General features: G+C 42.6%; 1 protein-coding gene across 3 annotated transcripts in view; it reads right to left on the bottom strand.

Annotated features, from left to right (window-relative positions):
* The window catches only part of NAV2 (neuron navigator 2), a 368,440-nt gene that overhangs the window by 136,216 nt on the left and 208,888 nt on the right, over positions 1-23,336 (bottom strand). For all 3 annotated transcript variants that reach the window (XM_058027192.1, XM_058027189.1, XM_058027191.1), the window contains exons 2-3: positions 11,619-11,736; positions 8,314-8,366 (exon numbers count right to left, since the gene is read on the bottom strand). In XM_058027192.1, the coding sequence (XP_057883175.1) occupies positions 8,314-8,366; positions 11,619-11,736 (171 nt within the window). The remainder of the gene's footprint in view (positions 1-8,313; positions 8,367-11,618; positions 11,737-23,336) is intronic.

The following is a 23,336-nucleotide window of genomic DNA, read 5'->3' as shown; positions in this document are numbered from 1 at the left end:
AGGATAGAAATACTAACTCTTATTGCTCTCTTTAAAATAAATCTTCATTAGCAGTTATCCCATTCAAAATGTATCTTTTTAAAAAGAAAATAATACATCGCTCCCAGCGTTCATCTGCTGCTCCTGACTACTTGGATAAAAATGTCTCCCAAAATTAAGTTTCAAGATTTTCACAGAACTTGGTGGGTACCTTAAAAATAAAATAAAAATAAATATAAAATAAAATAAAATTTAAAATAAAATAAAATGGTAAATGAAGCTAGTCTGTATTCTGAAGCCAGGTTGTGGCAGATATGCCCACAGGAAAAAAAATCTGCTCAAATATACATGAAGAGTTGAGTGCTCTCTTAAAACTGCCATACTTTGGGTTTTTAAAGACAAGGAGAGTTTGGGCATTAGTCTAAAGCTGGAGAACCAGCTTAACCCTCATCTCATGCATCCTCTTCTCTTTGACCCTGGTAAAACCTTTGCTATCCTGCGTTTGCAGCTCTTCCTGCAGAAATAATGGGACAAATACTCAACATTCCCTCCCAACATGCCCAGTGTGAATAGAAATGAGGGCAGCAAACCCCACAGAGCTTCACACTGGCCAAATTCGTGATGACAACAAAGGGCATCCAAGGGGCACTGGGTGCTGTGCATGGATTCAGGCCATCCAGGGCAACTCCCTGGTTTGCCAAAGCTGATCTGCTCAGGGACAGACACATGGAGGGTGGTAGAAATGCTCCTGATTCACTCAGCTTTCTTTCAAGTTTGTTTTTTCAGGTTTATTTATTTAAAACTGACATTTTCCTATGGGGAAAAACAAAAGTAAAGAGCATTTTCTTCGAAAAATATTCTTGGAAAGGTTATTTTTTGATTAGCTCTTCAGAATCAGACCTTTGAAAAGTTAAAGTGGATAATTTGTGAATTTGGGTTTGTGAGATGTTCTTAATTATGATCAAGCAACAACTTTGCAAAACAAGTATCAACAAAGAATCCCGCCTCTGGAGAATCATCAATTTAGGATACAGATGAAACTCTCTTGACAGTATTTTAGCACATACCACAATAACTGTATTTCTTGGCACTGAATCTCTGTCCCTGTGTACCGAGAAGAGGAAGAGCTGGGGAGAAGCCATGGCTGTGCTCCAGAAACCCATCATTAGGACAGCAGTGACTCCTATGGATGCATTATTCCCACCTTCCTGGCTGCCCATGGAAGACCCTTTTCCATCTGGGGCTGCCAGGCTACAAGTTCTGTTCTGTGCAACTGGGAAAGGGGGAATGGCTTTAAACTGGGAGAGAGCGGGTTTAGATCAGACATTAGGAAGGAATCCTTCCCTGTGAGGGTGCTGATTGCCCACAGCAGCTGGGGCTGCCCCTGGATCCCTGGCAGTGTCCCAGGCCAGGCTGGACAGGGCTTGGAGCAGCCTGGGACAGTGGGAGGTGTCCCTGCCCATGGCAGGGGGGTGGGAGCCAGGTGGTCGTCACAATCCCTTCCACCCAAACAATTTCATCATTCCGTGATTCAATCTCAAATGACACCAATATCTAGCAAAGGTGGACTTCTTCCTAAAAGATCCTTGAAATTTACACAAACCAATATTTTCCAGAGTGCACAAATGCTCACAAGGAAGGACTGACACCAACACCACCAGTGCACCAAGGCAGGCTGCTCTGTCCTCAAACACCAGCTCAGATGCTGAAGGCTCTGTGTATCAGTAACTTGAACTTGCAGCAGGAATCCAGAATTTAATGAAAGTGGTTCAGAAAGCACCTCCTGCAATGCAGGCTCGGACAGTTGTTCATTCCTGAAGTGTCCCTGGGCAGGAGCTGTGGCCAGAGCCCATTCCCAGCACTGAGCTCCCTCCCCACTGGCATTCCTGTGCCTGCAGCCCTGGGCTCCCAGCCTCACCTGTTCCCAAGGGATTTATTTGTTCCAGGGCCACCAACACACATGTGCCCCCTCCTTCCTTGCACCTGGGTAGCATCTCCTACTGAAATTCCCCTGCATAACTGCCCAGAACAAGTGCAATAATACCACTTGTGTGTGTAAAAATAGCTCTGCACAAAACCCAGAAGAACAAAATGCTCTGGATATGCACTACCACCAAGGAATAGCTAATTAAAACAACCATTATCACTCATTACACTGTACAAGCAATGGCTGCAAATGAAAGATCTGTGACAGGACACAGACACAAAAGGTTTATTTCTCTGGACTGTTGAATTCTTTGTGACAGCTATGATCTGTTTTCACAGATATGCCACAGTGAAGAGCTTATCACTGCATCTCCCATAAAAGAAACACCCAGGCAGGAGAAGTAATTTCCATACAATCTCAATCCTTCAGCACCAAGCTAAAGGAGAATAATAAATTAATTTTTACTTCTACCTGTCCTCAAATCAACCAAACTTTTTCTTGTTAGTTAGAAAAGGTTCTCGACCATGATTTCAGTTTTCCCCATTTTTGCCAAGCACAATAAGAAGCTGTGTGTTTGCTAAGTATTGCATAAAAGGTACATTAACGTAATAATTTTATATCAGCAATGGTCATGGCAGAAAATGATGTTAATGGTGCTTCCAGACTTTGGTGTAGGTGTAAATATATAAGTGGAAGCCACAGACACCCCCATATACACATGTGGAGTGATCCTGGCCCCTCAATCCATTTGCTGTTTCATGAATACAGGGTGGGCAGAACCATAAGTATTCAAAATGCAGTAATTCCATTTAACTGTGACGTAAATGATCAAACAGAATCTAATTCTGTCTTTATACTGAAGCTTGTACATTGCATTTTTTCAATAAAAATTACTTTGTTGCTCTTTGCTGAACCTCACACTGTTTCAGAGACAGATGATGCACAAATTCTTGCATCACTGTGAAGGGTGAAGATTTGAGAGCAGCCCACTGGGGACCTTCATGAAATGAGAGTGTCAGCAGCAATGTCCCCAAAGGCACCCCACACACCCATCCAGTGCAGGAGGCCTTATCACACTGCCTTATCACCCATCCCCACAGGCACACAGAGCTCTGGGAGCCATCCTTTCCAGAATGAAACAAACCTCTGCTAGGTGACACTGCCGTGTCTCATGGCAGGGAGATGCGCATATTGGTGTTTCCTGAGCTGGTCCAGCTCCAATTATCCTCTGATTTCCTGTGTACGATGATGGGGGCCCAGTGGGGGGCTCGTGGTTTATTTGGGCTGCAAGCTCTGCAGCACAGAAACCTCTGACCTAACCACACCTGCCTCCCTGATAACCATGCACAAATGGGCAGCACAGCAGCACAACAACAGCCTGGGTATCTGGGAAACACAGAGTCAGTAAAATCAATCTCATCTTGGAGAAAGAGTCACAGAAACCGAGGCTGAAGGACAGCTAAGTACAAACACCCTGGCAGATCTCCTCTGCAGTAAATCATTCTTGTCTGCATCACAACGTGGGTTCATACATGACCTACAGAAACCCTTCAGCTGGGTGCACAACAGGTTAGGGCCAGAGGACACCATGAGCTACCATGGCAGCATCAAACCCAATCAAATTCCCTAACATGTGCTCCTGGTGAGTTACCAGCTCCCCAGGCAAAGTGGGGGAAGGCTCAGATGATGGGAAAGTTCCCTTTGACTACATTTGCTCAGCCTTGGAGTTGGATTACTTGAAAATACACGGCTATATTTAACCCCTGGGATACCAAAATCCTGCGCTAGGAATTCACAGAGCAAAAGCATGCTTGTGATGCCTTTGATCTTGCAGCGGGGCTGCTGCCCTGAATTAGCAGCACATGCCCCAGCAGCAGCAGAGCCCTCCTTGGCTGTGGGACTCAGGGGGGCTGGAGCAACAGATTTACTGGCAGATTCCCTGCACCTTCCTATGGCGATGCTTGGGCAGCACTGGTGTACAAAACTGCCCCCAACTTTCAGAGCAGCAGGTTACAGTGGGTGCCTGCTCTCGAAGAGCAGAGACGGAATTGTTTTCCATGAGAAAACACGCAACAATTATTTTTTTTTAAATACAGCAGCTACTTTTAGTTATTTGTACATAACACAGCAGTTCCCTCCCTTAGCGGATATTACACACACACACACGCTCAGGTCATGCAGATGCTTTCAGCTCATATTATTCCTCCCAACCATGAATGTGTGAGCCCAGCTATCTCCTGTAAGCATGAGCCACACCATGGCAGCACTCACACCCATTACATCAATTCATTAAAGTGCTCTTGAGAAAAAGAACACAGAAATATGGATGACACATGCCATACAAACTACTTAGTAATGGAGATTTCAACATCTATGCTCTTTCAAGAATAAAAAAAATAATGTATGGACCTGGCAGGGATCACACTGAGGAGGGGAGTGAATGCCCTTCTCCAACAGTGGTGTTCAAGTCAAAACCAAGGTCCTCACCGTGTTGGAAAATTTCCATACAAACTGTTCCTTAGGTGTCGCACACATTACAAAACAGCTCATCATCAGAGCACAAGAAATCAGTCCAATATTCAAATAATAGTCAAATTCCCATCACTGGAATCAAGGTTTCCTTGAAAACTAAGGTATTGTACTGAAAACACGACCTTCATCGCAACTTCCATCCAGTTCTTGGGAAGAAGTGCTGGCTCTGATGCACACTGCAGTCAGCACAAGGTCCTTTGTTTGCAGGACAAGCAGCAGTAGGAAGGCTGAGTGATATCAGTTTACCACCACAGCTTGGTATCTGCACCAGAAAGAGATGACTCCTAAAAACTTCCTGTCAACACATTAAAAAAATAAACACCTCCCTTTTGCTGTCTGAGAACACACACTTACAGACACAAAGTGATCCTGGAAAATATGAAAGCCCAAGCCCCAGCCCACAGGCGAACCACAGTAATTTCCTGCCCTATTTATAGGAGGTGCTGTGGTGTTTGTTAAGCCTTTCTGCTGCTCCAAATTCTTGTCCTGGGTGTCCCACAGCTTCCCCAGACATGGGGAGATGAAAGTCTGGTGTATCCACCCACAGGTTCTCCAACTCTCTTCCTTTCAGCTCGTTTCAGCTTTGTAATATTCATACATATATAATGTAGCATAGGCAGCTCATACACTTTGGATTCTGCTCATCATTTTACAAATGTAAGTGGTATGAACCCTTTTACAAGAGGTAACATTCAGCACCTGCAAAGGCACCCACATGAGTAAGAATAATCTGTAATACCTAGGAGGGCAGGTACTAACCTCCCATAATCTGCAAGATGCCACACGTTAAACTCTAAAATCATGCCCTAAACAAGAAGCAAATAAGAAAAAAAAGGGAAAATATCTCTGTTTTTCTATAAACAAACCATTTAGCAGAGATAGCCCTACTCAGGTTTATTCACCTAAGTCTTCTTTTCAGAAGTGTGCAGGAGAGAAAACTGGCCCTGATTTATTGACCTTCACCCAGTTATCAAGGACTATGTCAACATTTTCTGGGTTTTTTTTTAAAAACCCAAATGCTGAAATGCTCTCCAAATATTCTTGGTCCCAGGGCCTGTGCTCCATACAAGCACATCCTCTCTTACCCACAGTATTTTCTGCATGCAGCTGAAACCAATCACAAGAATTGCAGGCTTTTGTTTAGACAAATATCCACAGCATGAAAATATAGAGGATTGGGGGGAAAAAAAGCCCTGAAACAGATTTTACGCAGAGGAAGAGCTATAGAATAGTGTATAATGGATTACAGAAAAGGCAGCCAACTCTTATCTGGAGCAAAGGAAGACAGGGATACTCCCGTCAGCAGAACAACCCAGACAGGATGATGATGGGAGGACAGGTTCTCACCTAAGTGATTTTTCATGGAGCCAGTGGGGTCCTTGTCATGTCATTTCTGGCACTGGGACGAGGCTGATAAGCACTGATGGTCCCACATGGTTCTGCAGTGCTGAACTTCACTTTCCAAGGCTTATTAGCACTGGCTTGGAGCCTGACAGACCCAAGCTGTCCCTGATGCTTGGTTTGGGCCAATTTGCCTGATGCTCTCCAACCCAGGGAACGAGGCAGAGGGGCCAGGTCTGGCTCTGCAGAGAGCTCCCTCAGGCTGGGCACCACCAGCCTGGCACTGTGCCACATGCCAGTGAACACACTGCTTTCCCCACGTCCTTGGATGGATTGGGGAAGGCGCAGGTCTGGTCCAGCTCTCTAAGCTGATACACCTGGCAGGGAGTGAGCTGATTCTTCACAGCTCAGCTCACATGTGTCACTCTGCAAAGGGAAAAGGGGATGGTAGAAGGCTTCCTTCCCTCTGAGATCTGCTGGATTCCTACACAATGAGCGAAGTTAAATCTCCATTCATTGGTGCTATTTTTTTTTACATCCCCCCCAAATCTTCTCATCTGTGCTGCTCACGTTTCAAGCACTCTGATATGGATATGGACACTTGGAACTGAAAGATTCATTTGAAAAAAGAGTGGATATTACCCAAGGGTCTGGATGGCCTTGCCTCTGCCACCTCTCTGAGCCAGAGCTACCAGACACAAACACCAGCTTCCACATGCTGCAGGGCCCTGTAAGCTGTATTAACAGAGTGCACTGAAATGCAAAGGATGAAGACTGCTGTACCTAAAACAAGCTCTGCAACATGTCTGTCCTGTCTCCCTAAACACTGCAGGTAACTACTGCACCAACACCACCCCATGAGGATTCCTATGTTCTGCCTTGGAAGAATCCTGGAATGATTTGGGTTGGAAGCATCCTCAAAGATCTTCTGGTTACATCTTTCACTACGCCATGTTTCTCCAAGCCAGCCTTGAACACTTCCAGGGATGGAGCAGCCACAGCTCCTCTGGGAAACAACACTCTTTTTTACAGTCAGACCACAAAGAGCTCTGTAACCATGTGCACCTGACTGATAAAAGCAAGCCACAAGCATAATTCTCATTTTTCTCACATGAGGAAAACTGCAGGGCTGATGAGTGGGGGGTCAGTCCCACCCACTGCAGCCTCCTGAACGAGCAAGTGGAGCAACATCAGAGGAGGCAGCACAGACCAAATGTGTGCTTCCAGCCCTGCCCAGCATTCCTGACCAGCACATGCCCCCTGCATGCCTCTGGCTACAACTTGAGCCAGCTTTCATAAGCAACATGCATCCCTCTATCCAACAGAGCAGCACTTTCTCCTCATTCAGAATAATGACTTGAAGTGACTTTTTTAGCTGCAACGTCCTGGAGCTGGTTACAGACTCTGGTCCTGAATGAAATTCAGGCCTTGAGACACGCTTGTGGAACATTATAGTAATTGTCAAAATTTCCTCATTATTTATACTCCAGACAGCTGCTGTGGCCACAGTGAGAATAGCAACCACCCTGTTCAAAGCAGCAGAAAGGAGCAATGATAAATCTTCCTGATGGTTTGCTTTCTACAGAGTGCTTGCTCCATGCTTTCAACAAGATTGATAACTTCCAAGCAAACAGCCAAGAGAGAAGAGAAGAACAGAGTGTGAGTTTTGACTTAGGATGTCAAGCTCTCCCTAAATCTTGATTTCATTTTACTACATGAGTGGCCATGCTCATGCTGAAGGCATGGAGGTAGGGACAGACAGGAACGCTCATAAAAATAAAAAAACATTAAAAGTTTCCCACAGAGAACAGATATCCAAGTGTCCCAAAGCAAGCACTTGCAATGCCAAAGGAAGACAACAGAATTTATGTTGCAAAATGACTTTTTCTCAAGATACTTCAAACAAGGCTACTTCATTCTGTATCATAAATTTTAAAAACTTTTCATTTAAATATATTTTAAAAACAAGTTTTTTATTATTTGTGTTCTTCATAAAATTCTGCTATACCTTTAGTTTCAGCAATACTCACAGCAAATACACTCCTGAGGTATTATTATACTTTTAATTTTCCTGGAACTGATTTTTGGTTCTCCAGGTTCAAATATTAAATACAAGCAAGATACAAACCAACTTCCTACCTGTCAACAAATTGCACCTTGAATCTAATGATTTTTTTTTTATTTCATTCATGCTGCTCATTTACTTAGTTTCGTTTCAAAAGATACAGAAACTCTTAATCATACTTTCAAATACCTAATTATTTCTATATATTTCTGTTTAATTAGGTGATATTTCAGAAATATAAAGTAGCAATGTAAAAATAATCTCAATTGTAAATATGTGATATATTATAAGGCCTGATCCAACTGCTGTGGAGTACAACAGGGCAAGAACTGTAATATTTATGTTCTGAAGATTATACTTTTAGTCCACTACTGTGAAAAATTAATTAAAAATTGTTACTAAAAGTCTCAGACATTGAAGTCTGAGACTGTCACTCAGCCACTCACACACAAACCACTTTACTACTCACCATTTGAGACCTATTCTTTGGGCAGCCATTGATGTCTTCAATCTTTTCATTTGCTGAAAGGAAAAAAAAAAAAAGAGGCAATAAAGCAAAAAACCTAAACCAAGGGCATTTATTCCAATGACTTCTTGAGCACCTGCTGCCAGCTCAGTGGAGGGGTTTTGGATTGTAGCCGTCCAGGCCAAGTGAACGTGCGAAACACTGAGAGCCACAAAAAGAAAAAAGCAGCTGGAGTTCTCTATGGGCTGTGCCTCCAGAGACAGCTGGGGCAGGAACCAACTGCTCTGAGAGCCCCAGCACAGCGACAGGGAACAACTTTACACTGCAGGAAAGGTGTCAGTGAGCTCTGCAGGCTTGTGAAACCAACTGCTCTGAGAGCCCCAGCACAGTGACAGGGAACTCCTCTACACTGCAGGAAAGGTGCCAGTGAGCTCTGCAGGCTGAACCACGGCTGGCTGCAAAAGTGAGCACTGCACATGCAGAGATGTTAGCATGGCACGTGGTTTGCTCGCACGGCGAACGCAGGTTTTAAACACAAATGGCAAATTTATGATCAATACTAATATTTTTTTTCTTTCTTTTTTAAAGCACAAATCATGGAACAACTTCTCAAGATTCTTGACCATGGCTCACATGCTACCCCAACCTGCCAAAGAGCAGAAGAACAGAGTTTGCCTCTTTAGAAGAGCACAGTTTCCATCTTTAAGGTCAGAGGTAAAACAATGAAATCCCTGAGGTGGACAATCTTTGCCTCAGAGTCTGAGTTTGCTCTGTTTCACCTTTCAGCCTTGGATGCTGAAATTACTTTTGTCTTTGAGTCTGAAGAACCAGTTAGAACCAAAGTTCAGTTTCCCACAGCTTTTTCACTGTAATAAAGGCAGGCACTGCCATCCCATTTGATTCTTGCATTAAAAGCTGTATTTTGTTCCTGTATTCTCAGGACACCAGGCAGAACTCCATCCACTCCATGGATCCCCTCTGTCAGGAGGACCACATTTGGCACAATATTCCAGTGGCAGTCATAGCCATGGGAAACAAAGCAGTAACACAGCTTCACTCTTGCCTGACAGCTCCCATTTTACACACCCATGGCACAGCACACAATGCAATGAGAAATTGATGCTGATCTGAGAGAGACTGAATTCACAGTGTTCTCCACAGTGTGCTCCATCAGCCTCCACACATGAAAAGCACACGCTGCTCCCAGGAATGCCATCTCAGATTTGGCCATACAGAAACAAAGATTAATTCACTAAATCCCATTTTCCAAGTCCTGTGCACCCATCTCGTAGTAGTAAGTTTATAACATTTTAAAAATTGATAGCTGCACTACTATAAATTGGCACCATTCACAGCTACTTGAAAGCAGACCAAGGAACTTGTGAAGGAGGTGTCAGTTGTTTGGGACACATGTACAGAGACACCTCCAGGAACCCAGGTCACACCCAGTGTCTCCCTTCATGGATTTAAACACAGCAGCTATGTTTATATGGCATTACTAAGGCATGTAGGACTTACATATTCTTTTACAGGCTCATAAATTTTGAACTGAAATGAACCAGCATGATGTGAATGCATTTTAATTGACTTGCAAATAGCTGCCACTGCACATAGCACACCATAACATTAAAACCCCCTCCTGCACTGCATATCAAAGCTTTCTTACTGTGTAGTTAGGAAAAAAGCTTGGATTTTGCAGGCTACAGAAAAAGCTGCTTCTACACCAGAAAGCCCTCCTCATCTTTGTGACAATGAGATGCAGCTGCCTAAAGGCCATACACAGCAGAAACAAATTACTTTTCTGCACTATTAATTTGCTGGATTAAACTCAGAATGTTTAAATATGACCTTTCTTCCACATGAAAAAGGTTCTTCATAAAGAAATCCTTCCCCTCATACTTCAACTTTTGAAACCTTGCAGACCTTATCTTAAATATTAGCCAAAAGGCAGCTATAAAAATGACCAAAGAAAAACCCTGCAAAGGTGATCAAAGCAGTAACTGGTTATGTATTTTAGAAGGAATAATTTGAATTTCATAGGGGTTTTCACAAGTCAGTACTCAAAGAGCTACATTTGAGTATTTGGTAGAAGGAACCAAGTCCACATTTTGATGGTGGATTCTTGCACACATGTTCTCATGCAGAAGTTTCCTACAACTGTGTTAAGGCAGGGCAGCCAGACAGGCATGAAAGGAATCAACACCTAACTGCTCCTGGGTTTCCAAAACCTCTTCCTATTAAAGGAAAGGGATGTAGGAAGGAGCATTGTTCCAAGTGAATGCCTGTCAACACACAATCATCAATTAATCCATGGCCTGTTTTTACACCTCAGCTCTACAATGCTGCTGAGACACAGTGCTGCCCTACAGCAGAGAGACAAAATCTTCTCTAACATATCCCAGTGGAATCACTGGGAAAATATCCCAGTGTCATCCCAGAACAGGGCCTGCAGATCCCTACCTCAAACCCAGGAGCAGCTCCCTCACAGCCCCTCAAACACACACAATAAATATGCATGCACTGATGTCCTGCTCCTTAATTTGCATCTCAGATCTGTCTGTTTGCTCCCAACAATGGCTGTCCTAATTGCCATTAGCAGCTTTCCCATTCCATCCATCTCCACTGGCCCATGCACGTGCTCTGTGGCATCTCCAGATGGATGAGCTTCTGAAGGAACTAATGAAGGATCCAGGCCCAAGGGAAGAGGGACAATATGCAGAACTTTCATTATCCACGAGCATTAATGCACTAATTTAAGAGAAATAAAGGCTTTGGATAAAATAACTGAGCCTGCACTTGAGATTTGTCCTAATGGTAAGTGATTTTCCTCATCTGAAAACTCGTTATGAAACATTTCTTTTTCTGCCACACAAAAATTACACCCTCTCTCCTTTCCCAGCTGTATACATGGATCTCCCAAATCCAACTGGAGGCAGGAGGTTAAACACAGGAGGCAGTATCACTGTGCATTATATTCAGACCAGTACCCAAGAAGTATTAGAAATAGTGAGGGCCAACAGCATCCTAGGAGAAAAAAAAAATCTCCTGAGTTGTTTTTTCTATCATTCAGCCATGTGGAGTAACCCTGCTGTGTCAGGAGATCTTATTAGCAACATCCAATATTTTTCCACTACAAGACAAGGCTTTTTCAAATTAATTACCAAAGCCTCTGAAGGAAAATGATCCACATAATTCCATGCAGTGTGATGGATAGCCCCCCATGCACTCTGTGTTAGTGTGGAAGATAAAAACAGGGATTGTCTGATTAAGCTGGAGGATGCTTGGCACAAGCACAGAAAGTCACTCACCTACAACTTGGATTATTTCAGCCAGCAGGACTCCATCAGTCACATCTTGCTGCAGATCTTTTATCAATCTCTTGTGCCCAGATTTTGCCAGATAGTGATTAGCCCAATCCGTATAAATCTGTTAGGAGACAGATAAACACAAACAAACTGTTACTCAACCTGAAAAATGAGAAGTCTTTGTTTCTCCCAGTATCCAAAAGGCTGCTTTCAGACCACTGCCTTCTTCTTTCCCCTCTTCTAAACAAGCCAACAGCATTAAAACTCAAGGCTTTGTGCAGATCAAGTGTTCAGCTTACTGCAATATGGACTTTTTATTCAGCAACCTGACATCAAAGCCCAAGGCAGATGACAGTGAGCCCCTGGACATGTTACAGCTTGAATGGACCATCAGGAGTCACTGGAATATTCTACAGCAGCACTGAGTGCGCACAAGGGATTTCAATTTCCACCCAAGCTTTTTTCTTCATAGCTGTTATTGATATAGTTTTAAAGGTTCTTTTCCCAGAAAAGCTTCTGGTAGATATTAGCCATACAGCAGTTTCATTGTGAGGAAACTCCTTCATTGTATTACCAAAGAAACCTTTAAAGGTCCTAAATACCCACCAATTTTAATAAATTCCATCTCACAGGTTAAACAGGCCCATTGAATCACTTTTAATCTATTATGCAAACTTCTAGCTGTTGGAATTTATTTCAAAATGTGTTACCTGAAAACTAAGCACACCAAGCAGCCAAAATCTCTCTTTAATTTGCATTAAGTACTGCTCATCATATGCCAGCACAACTTATTCAATATCTCCAGAAAACCTATAAAAACTTTTCATGCTAGGTTATAAAAAGAAGCTAAATTATTCATTACGAATTAAATAACAATATTCTTTGCATAGGACAATATTCTGAATTAAGATTTTGTAAAATTACTTATTATGTTCCCAAAAAATAGGGTAAAAACAATTAAATATCAGGATTTTACCTTTTAAATATAAAAATATTAATGTTCATCCGTACTCTGAAGAGTGTCTAGAATATTGGAACACATTCATCCCAAGCCAGCCTATCAGCAAGCAGATGTGATTCCATGTGCTTCCTGGAGCACCAGCCATCCCAACCCTCACAGACCCTACAAATGATCCTCTCCCTTACTGACCCACAGCTCCTCATTCCAGGAGCATCTCCATCCCGCCTTGCAATTCTGTCACCGTGATATTGTCTGAAAATCCCTTCACCAGGATTTCTTCTCTTGGGAAGCTTCAGCTTCTCCCTGTTTTGCTGCTCTGAAATGTGATTTCGAGACTTGTTTACCCAGCATGTGAATTGTTTTTCATTAATGGCCAATCACAGCCACCTGTGTTGGACTCTCTGAGCCTGTCACAGGTTTTTATTATCATTCTTGTTTCAGCCTTCTGATGTCCCCTTTCTCTTTTAGTAAGGTTTTAGTATACAATTTTCATATACTATACTATGAATAATATAATATAATATAATATTAAATAATATAATATATGATATAATATATTATATATATTACATTATATTATCTGATATAATATTATATAATATAACATAATATAATATATGATATGATATATTATATGATATATAATATAATATAATATAATAAATATAATATAATATAACATATAATAGCATTTAATATAATCTCATATAGTATCATATCATATAATGTAATATCATAAAATAACAAATCAGCCTTCTGAGAACTCAGAGTCAAATTCTCATCTCCCACCTTGTCCTGGGGACCCAACACCACAACACATTTCCAGTGTGGTGGTGATGTCCTCTCTCACAGGAACCAAAAGCCAGCTTTTTACCAAGTCTAGGGGGCAAGCATTTGCCACAAGACAGAGCAACCTGGATGTAATACAAGAATTGTAATTTCATACTCCTCTTGCATTGGTGATAGAATGTTAATGTGATAAAATGAAGAACTGAGGTTTTTGTTATAGTCTTCATAGACTATAGTCTAGTTTTTGTTATCAAGTGTTCATTTGTGGTTTTTTTTAACCTGTAAAACACAACTGGTAGCAGCCATGAACAAATCACTTAATACCTGAAAGACATGCCCCTGTTTTCCACCATCTATCCTTCACTTTCCCCTTCAGAGCAGCAGGATGTGCATTTCCTATGCCAAAAGCATCAGGGCTTGAACAGAAAAAAACACTGAAACACCCCCATGAAAAACACCCCCAGAGCTGAAAAACATCTCAGTGAAATAAAGGCTGAGTACATAGCAGTGATTTCCCCAGCTGAACAAGAAAAGGGGCAAAAAACCCACATTGCTGCACAAACCAGACATTGTGTTCCTTAGCTCCTTTTAGAAGAACACATTTTCCATAACAGGAAAATATTTTAGAAGATTCAATGACTTCAAGGAACTGGGGTTGACTTAACCTACTTTTCTGCCACATGGTTTTAGCTTTCTTATCTAGGAGTGAAGACGTATGAGGAAACAGGTTATAAACCATTTGCTTTGCAAGTGCAAGGGTCCAACCCCCCCACACCATCCCTTCAATTCAGCTGACAAGGAATTTATCAAACACAGTAACCATGTTTCCTTTAATGGGAAGGCTGCAATGCATGTCCTAATTTATCACTGAAGGGCTTTCAGAAAAGTTAAGATTATACTTCAGTGCATCGGTTCCATCCTGGATCACTTCCATGATGCAGTCAGACAAATCCTGGGATCAGCCCTACAGCCAGAACAGCAGCAGACCTCTCCTGGCAGAGCCTAAAATCACAGCAAGACCTCGAGAGCCAGTTAGGATTGATTTTTAAGTCAAATAACAGGATGAGAATGCTCGGCTGGCATTGCCAAACTGCTGTGCTGTACCTGCTTCCTGCTGCCCTAATTCCTGCTGCACCCAGGAACACCAGATCTTATATTCATTATATTCTTACATTCATATATTCCAACAAAACTGCATCAAAGAAATCCCTGAACTCCCTGAATTCCTCCTGGTAAAGGGGACAACTTGAAAAACCCGAAATACCTGCAGCCTGATTCACTGCCTATGATAACACATAGAGAAATTCCCTCTGATAGCAAATCATTCTTGTAAACCTCACTTTGGGTACTGAAGTCAGCCTACTGCAAGCAGAGCTTTCATGCTCATTATGAAATGCACACCAGTATGGAGGAACTATTTGTTTCTGGGGTATTTAAGAGTGTGGAATATTCTTTCATTCCACTAGCTGATTAGGAGAGCATGTCACAGATATAATAAACCTGTGTTTCTCTGAAAAATGTTACCACACAACAATATTTTGCAATATGTGTAACATGCAAATTATTGTTTTTTAATTGCCTAGGCTCTATATTTGCAATCTCTGAAGCATTCCTAGGCATACAGTATTACCCAGGCTAATTGTAGTAGCTCCTTGTGGTCACTACTGGTTTTTATGCCATATATTAAGCTAATAACTGAAACTTTCCAGGATGTTTTTGAAACCTGTTTGTTACAAGTCTTTGTAATGTACTACACAAATAGATTTCTAATGTTTCTTTTCCTTTTCCATACAAACAAGTGGAAAAAAATCATTGCACAATGGCTGCTATTTCTAGACACATGAAATACGTTTCAAAGCACACAGTGTTTTGAAATACTCAAAACCAGGCAAATAATTGGAAAAACAATAATAAAAGAAGTAAAAAAACACTGCTGAGAAACTTTCTATTTCCCTATCTCTTCATATCAATTATGAGTGTTCCTCAGGTATTTTTGAATATTCACATGAAAATTACCTGAACAGTTGTCTAATTAAAAATATACAAATCTTGATAAGAAATATTCAACCCACTACAACCCAGGAGACATTGCCTTATTATACACACCAGTACGGGGCTGTAAAACTTTCCAGGGATTTCACACAGTATCAAAACCACTCACTGGAGGCAGCTCCTTTACTCTGGTTAGTAAAATCAAGTGAACATGGTGATTTGGGCATTATCACCATAAGCAGCTCTTGGTGGCCAGGGCAGGTTAATGTTTAACTCAGCTTTTGTTGAAGGTGGACTCAGCTGTTTGGTAGCTTTTTCTCCCTATGTAGTGTATGATCTTAGGAATCCAATTTTTTGGGAACAAATTAAAAACTTATGTGAAAGATCTTTTTCTTCTCACTTTTTCTCTGCCCCTTTGATCCACCAGATTTTGAAATAGGAGCATTACAGTGAAGTAACAATTTTGGAAATATTCATTATATAAGGAGTTACAGCTAAAACACTAAAATGTAGCACAAAAAACACCAAGGTGTGGGGAAAAACGAATCCATATTCTAAAGATTTTGAAATCTGTAAAGATAAAGGCCTGAACACTGCCTTCCATCAACAAGAGTGAAGAATGTTGAAATTTAGTGGGGTTTCTCCCCACTGCCCTTTCCTTAGCCCACAGCTGCTTCTTTAAAGCACATTTCAGATGAGAGAAGCACCCTAGAAACCGTGGATAAAGCCACGGCAGCAATGAATCCAGGCAGATCCTTTAGAGAATCAATGAATCCAGGCAGATCCTTTAGAGACCCAATATATCCCTGGGACTGCAATTAGGTAACGTGCCAGGTATTACCAGTACCCCAGGGTCTCCTTTAAATGGAAACTACCTGATGTTTCTGCCTGTGGGTCAGTATTCTGAAATACACGCATGAAAAGCAAAGGCTTCTGCTTGAAAAGAATGTCTCTCTTCCACGCAAGTAGAAAATATGCCTGCATATCTTCATTGTTTCTCATTTCCACACACACACACAAACCTAATTATAATCAATGCCCAAGTAAATTTTCAAATCTTTCTCTCCTTCCCTTACCATGTCAGTTCTGAACTAATCAGACCCTGATTGTTTTCTCCCAATAATTATCATGAATCAGGCTCTCATGAATCTGGTAACAGCTGAAGAATATCTTTTTGACATCATGCAGCATAATTAGAGCCGAGCAAGGCTTTTTTCATGATTGAATAGCAGGGTTAGTCACACTGATGAGCTCCCATTCCAGAAGAGCCACCACAATGCAGTGCCTGTGCTGCTGCTAGCCAAACCACGCTGCCTGCTGACCTTCACAGGGGAAACAAAACCACCCCAAAACCTAAAAATAGCCACAACACACTGAGCTGACCCAAGGGGAATGCCTGCAGCCCTCACAACCCTGTGGGGTTTTGGAAAAGCCCCACAGACACTCACTGCTGCCCAGTGCCATGGGGATTGCACATGTGGAGTCATAAAACACCAATTTTTGACTGGCAACACTAAGTGCAGCCTCATGCTGATCCATGCCACAGTCCAACACAGGGATCTCATTATCAGATACCACACTGCAAAGCCCAGAGCCAAACAGAGAGAGCCAAAGGTTTGGCTGAAAACTCATCCCTCTGAAGCATCCCTGGCTCCAAGGAAGCACTGGAAGGATAATGGCTATTTTGAAAGGGCACAGAGATGATGGCCCTGACAATATTTTGCTGAGTTACTGGCAAAAGGACAACAAGGAAGCAAATGGTAAAAAAAAAAATTTAAAAATCAAGTTTAACAGCATTTTTCACAATTTTTTTCTCAAAGTTTTCTTACAATTTGTGGCCTTAGTTGCCCCTAAATGGTTCTTAAACCCTGCAGAAGTCTCTATCTGTACATCTGTACCAAGACACAAATCCCACTAAAAGGGTAATATGCTGACTCCTCCAGAATGAATTAAACTTTGCACTGCCATCCAAAAACACCGTGTCATGGCTTTTTCCCCAATATAAATTCTTGCAAAACAAATGCTTAAAAAGCAGGACACAGGATAAATAACCCCATTTCTCTGATAACGTTAAGGTGTTAGTGGGCTTTGAGCAAAGAGCTCTGTCTGCTCCTTTTCTTTCAGGATGAGGGTCTGAGCACAGCAGGGCTCAAAGCAAACACACACTGTCCTTAGGGGTGCCCTTGGATCCCCCGTGCTCCCCAGCCCAGAAGGAAAGGACACACGAGGCAAGCACTGAATCACTTCTCCCTGGCCCAAGACCCTGGGAACATCTGGAAAGCCGGGAAGGAGGGCTGCAGCTTTGTTCACTCAATCCTCCCAAGCAGCTTGGCACCAAAGCCAGCTAACAAAGGGAGGGAACCACAGCAAACTCCGAGTCTGAGGCAGTGATGGGCTTTGGGATTGCAGGTGGATTCCTCTCAGCAGGCAGGTGAGACAGCAGAACTGCCCTCCTGGAATGTCCCCTATGGACAAGGCTGGATGGGCTTTGAGTGACTGCTCTGGTGGAAGTGTCCCTGCCCATGGCAGGGGGTGCAATGAGATCATCTTTAAGGTCCCTTCCACCCCAAAGCACTCTCTGGTTCTATGATTTGCAACCCCTAAACAGAGCTGTCACACACATATGCACATAGGCCCACTAATTAGTATCTAACATGATGCCAGTGCTCTCAATTACCCAAAGTGCTGGAACTTTGGGAGTTACCATCAACTCTTGAGAACTGAGCTACAACCATCTGCAATTCCCACATTTCTGGGAAACAGCGATAACTCTGCTTCTTTTTTAAAATTTCTTAAGGCAACCCAACTAAATTATTCATTCTATTCAGATGTGTAAGTGTTTGTTGCAACTGCTCTGAATTATTACCCAGCTGGTGGGGATATTCTTCTGAATATTACATCTTACTGGACACTTGTGTACATAAATTAGCCTTTGGAAGTTAAATAGATAAATGGATAATTTAAACACCACTGGGACTACTTATTTCTCTCTCTTTAAAGCCTTATTCCCAGCTGAGGAGGGCTTTTCTCATGCATATGACTACTATTCAAAAGCCATGGGCTGACTCACAGCACACAGAGCCAAGCATATGCTCAATTTTAGTAGGCCTGCAACCTTTCCAGGAATAGAGCCTTGGACTGTGCACACTTCAGAGCAGGCACTGAGTGTGTTTGGAGCAAATCTTTGGTGGATACTTAACAAGCATCGTGCTTTCAATTGCCCAGCTGGCACCTTTCCTTCTCTTTGCCCACTGAATATTTCACTACATTTAATATAAAAGAGGAGCAAAAGAGAGAATTCCCTTTTTTCACCCCAGTTGCAGTTCCTGAAGCCTGTCACTGACAGGTGCTGCCTGCACAGAGGGCTGGCTATTTCTCACCAGAGCAGCAATTTCCTGTGGAGCAGCCTCCAAGGTGAAGCAAGGACAGCGATTGTGCTGGCATCCTGCACCCTCAATGCTCCCATTATCCATCCACGTTTGCCACACACACAAACCCCTGTCAAGCTGGAGCCACACACACCGTGCCAAGCAGGTGCCACTCTCTGATTCCCCCTTGCAAAAACCCCCATGGATAAATGAGATTGCACTCACACCTGCAGCGATTCCTTTGCCGATCCCAAAGTGAAACAGAGTTCAGTTTGCTGAGCTGATGGGCAAAACCCACTCCCAGTCACATCTGGCTGCAGTGAAACAGCTGAACTCATCTCACACCAACAAATTATCATCTACCCCAGAGAACAAAAGCAGCAAATGCACTGGGTTTTTTTCAGTGTTTTCTAAAGTCACCTGAAGTGCACAGCAAGTTATTTTCAAATATCACAGTTCTCATACACAAAATATACCCATTTACATCTACTACCACACACAAACAGCAAGAGAAGAGGGCTTATCTGGAATGGTGATACATATCTACTCCGAAGAGAAACCACAGAACATCCTAAGAAGCTGCAGAAGAAAAGGAAAAAAAAAAAAAAAAAAAAAAAAAAAAAAAAAAAACCCAAAATAACACTTCTAAGGCTGAAGTTAGTTACTGTTCAACAGCATCACTGCCATGATCCAGGAGCCAAGAGCTGCTTACTGTTTTATAATGGTCACAGGAAAATTTACTTCTCCCACGAACAGGGACCTGGAAGCTCATAGTTCATACTACTTATTGGCATATTTAACGTGGATATATCTGCTGGAGTCCAGCTTGCTCTTCTCAAGGGCTCCACAGTTAAATGATTATATATATGCTGGCATGTGAAGCTTGGGTGGTTAATTTTAGCTGGAGACACGCATGCACAGCGCTCAGATTTCTGACACAGTCAAACTTGACAAATCCCACCCCTCCTGCAGCTCTTCCCCTACACTCCACTGCTCCCTTCTTTCGGTGTCTAACACAGAGTGCCAATGTTTGGCATCCATTTCAAACAGGATCCGTGTATTTTATCATATCAAAGCTATTTACAGCAAGAATAAAGTGTGGCAGGTCTTTTGTGTTGGACTCTGCAGGCGTTAAAAGAATGATTAAAGAAATCATTGGTGTTTTGCTTGACTGTTTTGTTTTGTTGTTGTTTTGGGTTGTTTGGGGTTTTTTACACAACCAGGAGGCTTTTTACCTACTACAGAGACAATCCCCTTGCTGCAAATGCTTCTAAAATCTATGGAAATTCATGCTCTGAAAGGGAACCCAAGATTTTGCATGACAAAAACCACCAGGTACACCTCTTTTTAGACCTTCAGAGCTTATTTGAAGGTTCTATCCATCACAAATGCAAACTAAAAAGCATCAGGCTGAGTGAGACCTGGAATGGACACACAGGACCTGGTGCAGCAAGGGCTGCCTGCCCTCTGGCAAGACCCCACCATGTGCAAGTCAGCCCCAATTCCATGGCCTGACCACTGCTGCTGGCGTTCCTTAAAAACACAGAGAACTGGCACTCGAGAGATGCTTGGCTGGAACTCTTTATATTAAAAACAATAACTCAGCCGATGGTGCCAAGGTGAGAAGCGCCGGCTGCCTCACTCCCCTCTGGCCAGGCTGAAGGATGGATGTCTGACATTTCACTGTTGGTTTTCCAAAAGGCACACTCCTGCCAGAGCCAGACCCACGGGGCCCTTTCAAGTGCTCCATGGAAAGCAAACAGCCTGGGAGCCACGGTGTCTCCACATCAGCTCTCCCCCAGCAGAGGGGCTGTTTGCTTTGGGGAGTGGGGATGACAGAGCCTTTGATGGAGTTTGAGGAGAACATGAAGGAGCTGCTTTACCCACACAGGCTCTGATGTGCTCAGGGCTGTGCTGAGGGCAAGAGCTCTGCCAATGCAGACAGGCTGAAAAGGGGGCAGTTTGCACGTGTTCCCCCCAAAACCCTGGCCATTGAAGATGGGAGAAGGATCCAACTCCAGGGTGCTACAGCCTTACAGCTTCTGCTGCAAGCACCCAACACTCAATGTGATCAGCTCCCAAAGCTCCGTGTACCCTTGGCTCGAGACACTAAATGTCTTCTAAACTTTTCTAATAAAGACAGGTTCATTTTCTCCATTTGGAAAAGATATGAGAGGCTGTTCCAAACAGCTGCTGTAATTTCTTTGGTATTTTTCACCTGGGGTCACAGATCTGTGTGTTTGCAGTATCATCTCCTCTGGGCAGAACGCCATGGCCGCAGGAGGGATCAGAACAGATGAACCATCACTGCTGGATTGGACTCTGAGAAAAAAAGGGCAAGGAAAAGATTCCAGGAGATAATAATCTGAAGAGGGCTGGAAATGGAACCTGATTTGCCATGTCGTGTTTTAAGAACAAAGTCACTCCTCTATTCCATTTTCTCTTGATTGCTTAGAGGATTAATTCGTCAAAACAACTTTCACAGATGTGAAGCCACTCCAAGTAAAAATAAAACTGGTTTCTAAGGCACGTCATACTAAACCCTTTCAACTCCTAGAAGTGTATGAAGATGAAAGTTATCTGATCCAAACACTGAGGCCAGGAAACATTGCAAAAGCTTTTCTTAATTTTTAACAAAGTCAGTTTGCTGTGGGGATTAGGGAATTACAGAAATTGGCCTTGGTCTCGCAGCAAATCCTAGCCCTCTTTTAGCCAAGAAGGACCAGCCAACATTCCCTTTTGGGTCTGCTTAGTGCTTGATGGACAAAAAAGAGACTTCAAAACCAGGGCCTGGGTAGGCTCAGTCCATATCAACACTGCAGTCACCAGCCAAATATCCTCCTCTCCCACAAGCAGAGCGTCTAATGCCACTCAAAAACGAGTAAAAGTCAGCTGCACTTCCTCCCTCACTCTGTAAAATGTAATTTAGCTCAGTGTCCAAGGCTCTGGAGGAGAGGCAGTGCCTCTGGGGCCGCCAGCAGCTGGCGAGGGGCAGAGCTCTGACACCTGGAACGACATGAAGCAACAGGCAACCAACACACGGGTGAAAAATCACCACAGCTCAGCTAGCAAGGCCAACAAACCACTCATCACTTCATCTGCCAAGCTGGATCAATGCAAAGTCTGGAGATGGAAAAGGAGGAAACAAGACCCAAACCTGAGCAAGGACCTGACCACATGATTGCTTCAAGCATGTATCAGGCCTCAGTTGCTGAGTGCACATTTAACCGTTCTGAACAGCAGTGCTGAACAACTGGACAGTACTGAAGCTGGCAGTTAAAGAATTCCATATTAATTCCATAATTTCTAAAGCTTATTGATGGTACGAGTAAGAATGAGAAGGAGCCAATCACCTTTCCAAAGACTTTTTTACTTTTTTTATATTCTGCCCATATTTCCAACACACCTCCAGCTTCTGGGCACTGTCAGAAATGGGACAGTTGGCTAGACAAACCCTAGGTGTGACCTACTTTTGACCTACTTTGGGCTGCATTTTTAAGATAGTGAAAAATATTTTGTGACAGCTGAGCATTAATTTGCGTGGCAGAGCCTCCATCCCAAAGAAACACAGTAAGACCAAGAATCTCAGAAGCTTTTCCCAATAGAGCTCATCTTCCTCCTAGCCATCAAAATAAACAACCAATCTTTCAGAATACTTCAGATCGTTTAAACAAAACTAAACAAGTGCCAGATCTCCAGCATTTTTTAAAATCTGGTCCTCACTTTTCAGTAGAGAAAAAGGAAATATTCATAAATATTTGTATCAACATACAGATGAGAGGGTGCAGCTCACACAGGTGTCTGGCTCTAAAAAGTTTTGTTAATGAGATCCTGAGGTAAAATTCTTGCATTTGAATATACTAACAACCATCTATACATAGGTGGAAGCATTTTTGGTTGTGTTATGTCATTCACTGTATTGCCACAGTGCCCAAAATTCAGGCTATAGAAAAAAGCTTCCTGCATACCTGGGATCACGAAGGGTTCACCATATTTACAGGAAATGAGGTCATCTTTATAAATTGTTCCTGCTAAGCCCTTACAAGTTGTTGCTTTTTTCCTTCCCCAAACAAAAAAAACTAAAGTGCTGAATTAATTTCCACAAACATAGTAAACCTAATCTAATGGCCTTGCAGTTGGCCATCTGTTTCTCAGATACAAATCTAACTGAATCTCCCACTGGCTGATAACTTTCTAAATTACATTAAATTGTCAATGCTGACCCTGCTTCCAGCTTAGTTCCTCCTGCCTCCATTTAGGGGCTGGGAGTGATTTCTGTACCATGATCTATATGCCAATTAGACAGAAGAAGATTGGCAATAGACAAAGCTACACATTTGGCACTAGATCAGATTTAAAGGGGCAGAGAAAGGCAATGTCCCCAGCTATGATGCAGACTAAGGGAATACAGGAAAAAAGCTCTAGAGTGCAGATGTTATCGAAAAAATTTTAGTTCCCCCTTCTCTGCTACAGTCTGTGTCACAAAGACCTTTTCAATCAAATGTGCTGCTTTATTTATAAATAATTAAGGAATACCCCTCCTAATGGGAAGGAGCAAACCTCTGTACCTAAGTTTAGCTTAGCACTGTATAAACAATTATCAGTTTTATC

This window comes from Melospiza georgiana, chromosome 6, assembly GCF_028018845.1.
Source record: "Melospiza georgiana isolate bMelGeo1 chromosome 6, bMelGeo1.pri, whole genome shotgun sequence".
Lineage (NCBI taxonomy): Eukaryota > Metazoa > Chordata > Aves > Passeriformes > Passerellidae > Melospiza > Melospiza georgiana.
Note: the sequence above shows the minus strand (reverse complement) of the source record. Positions and strands in the feature narration are given on the sequence as shown.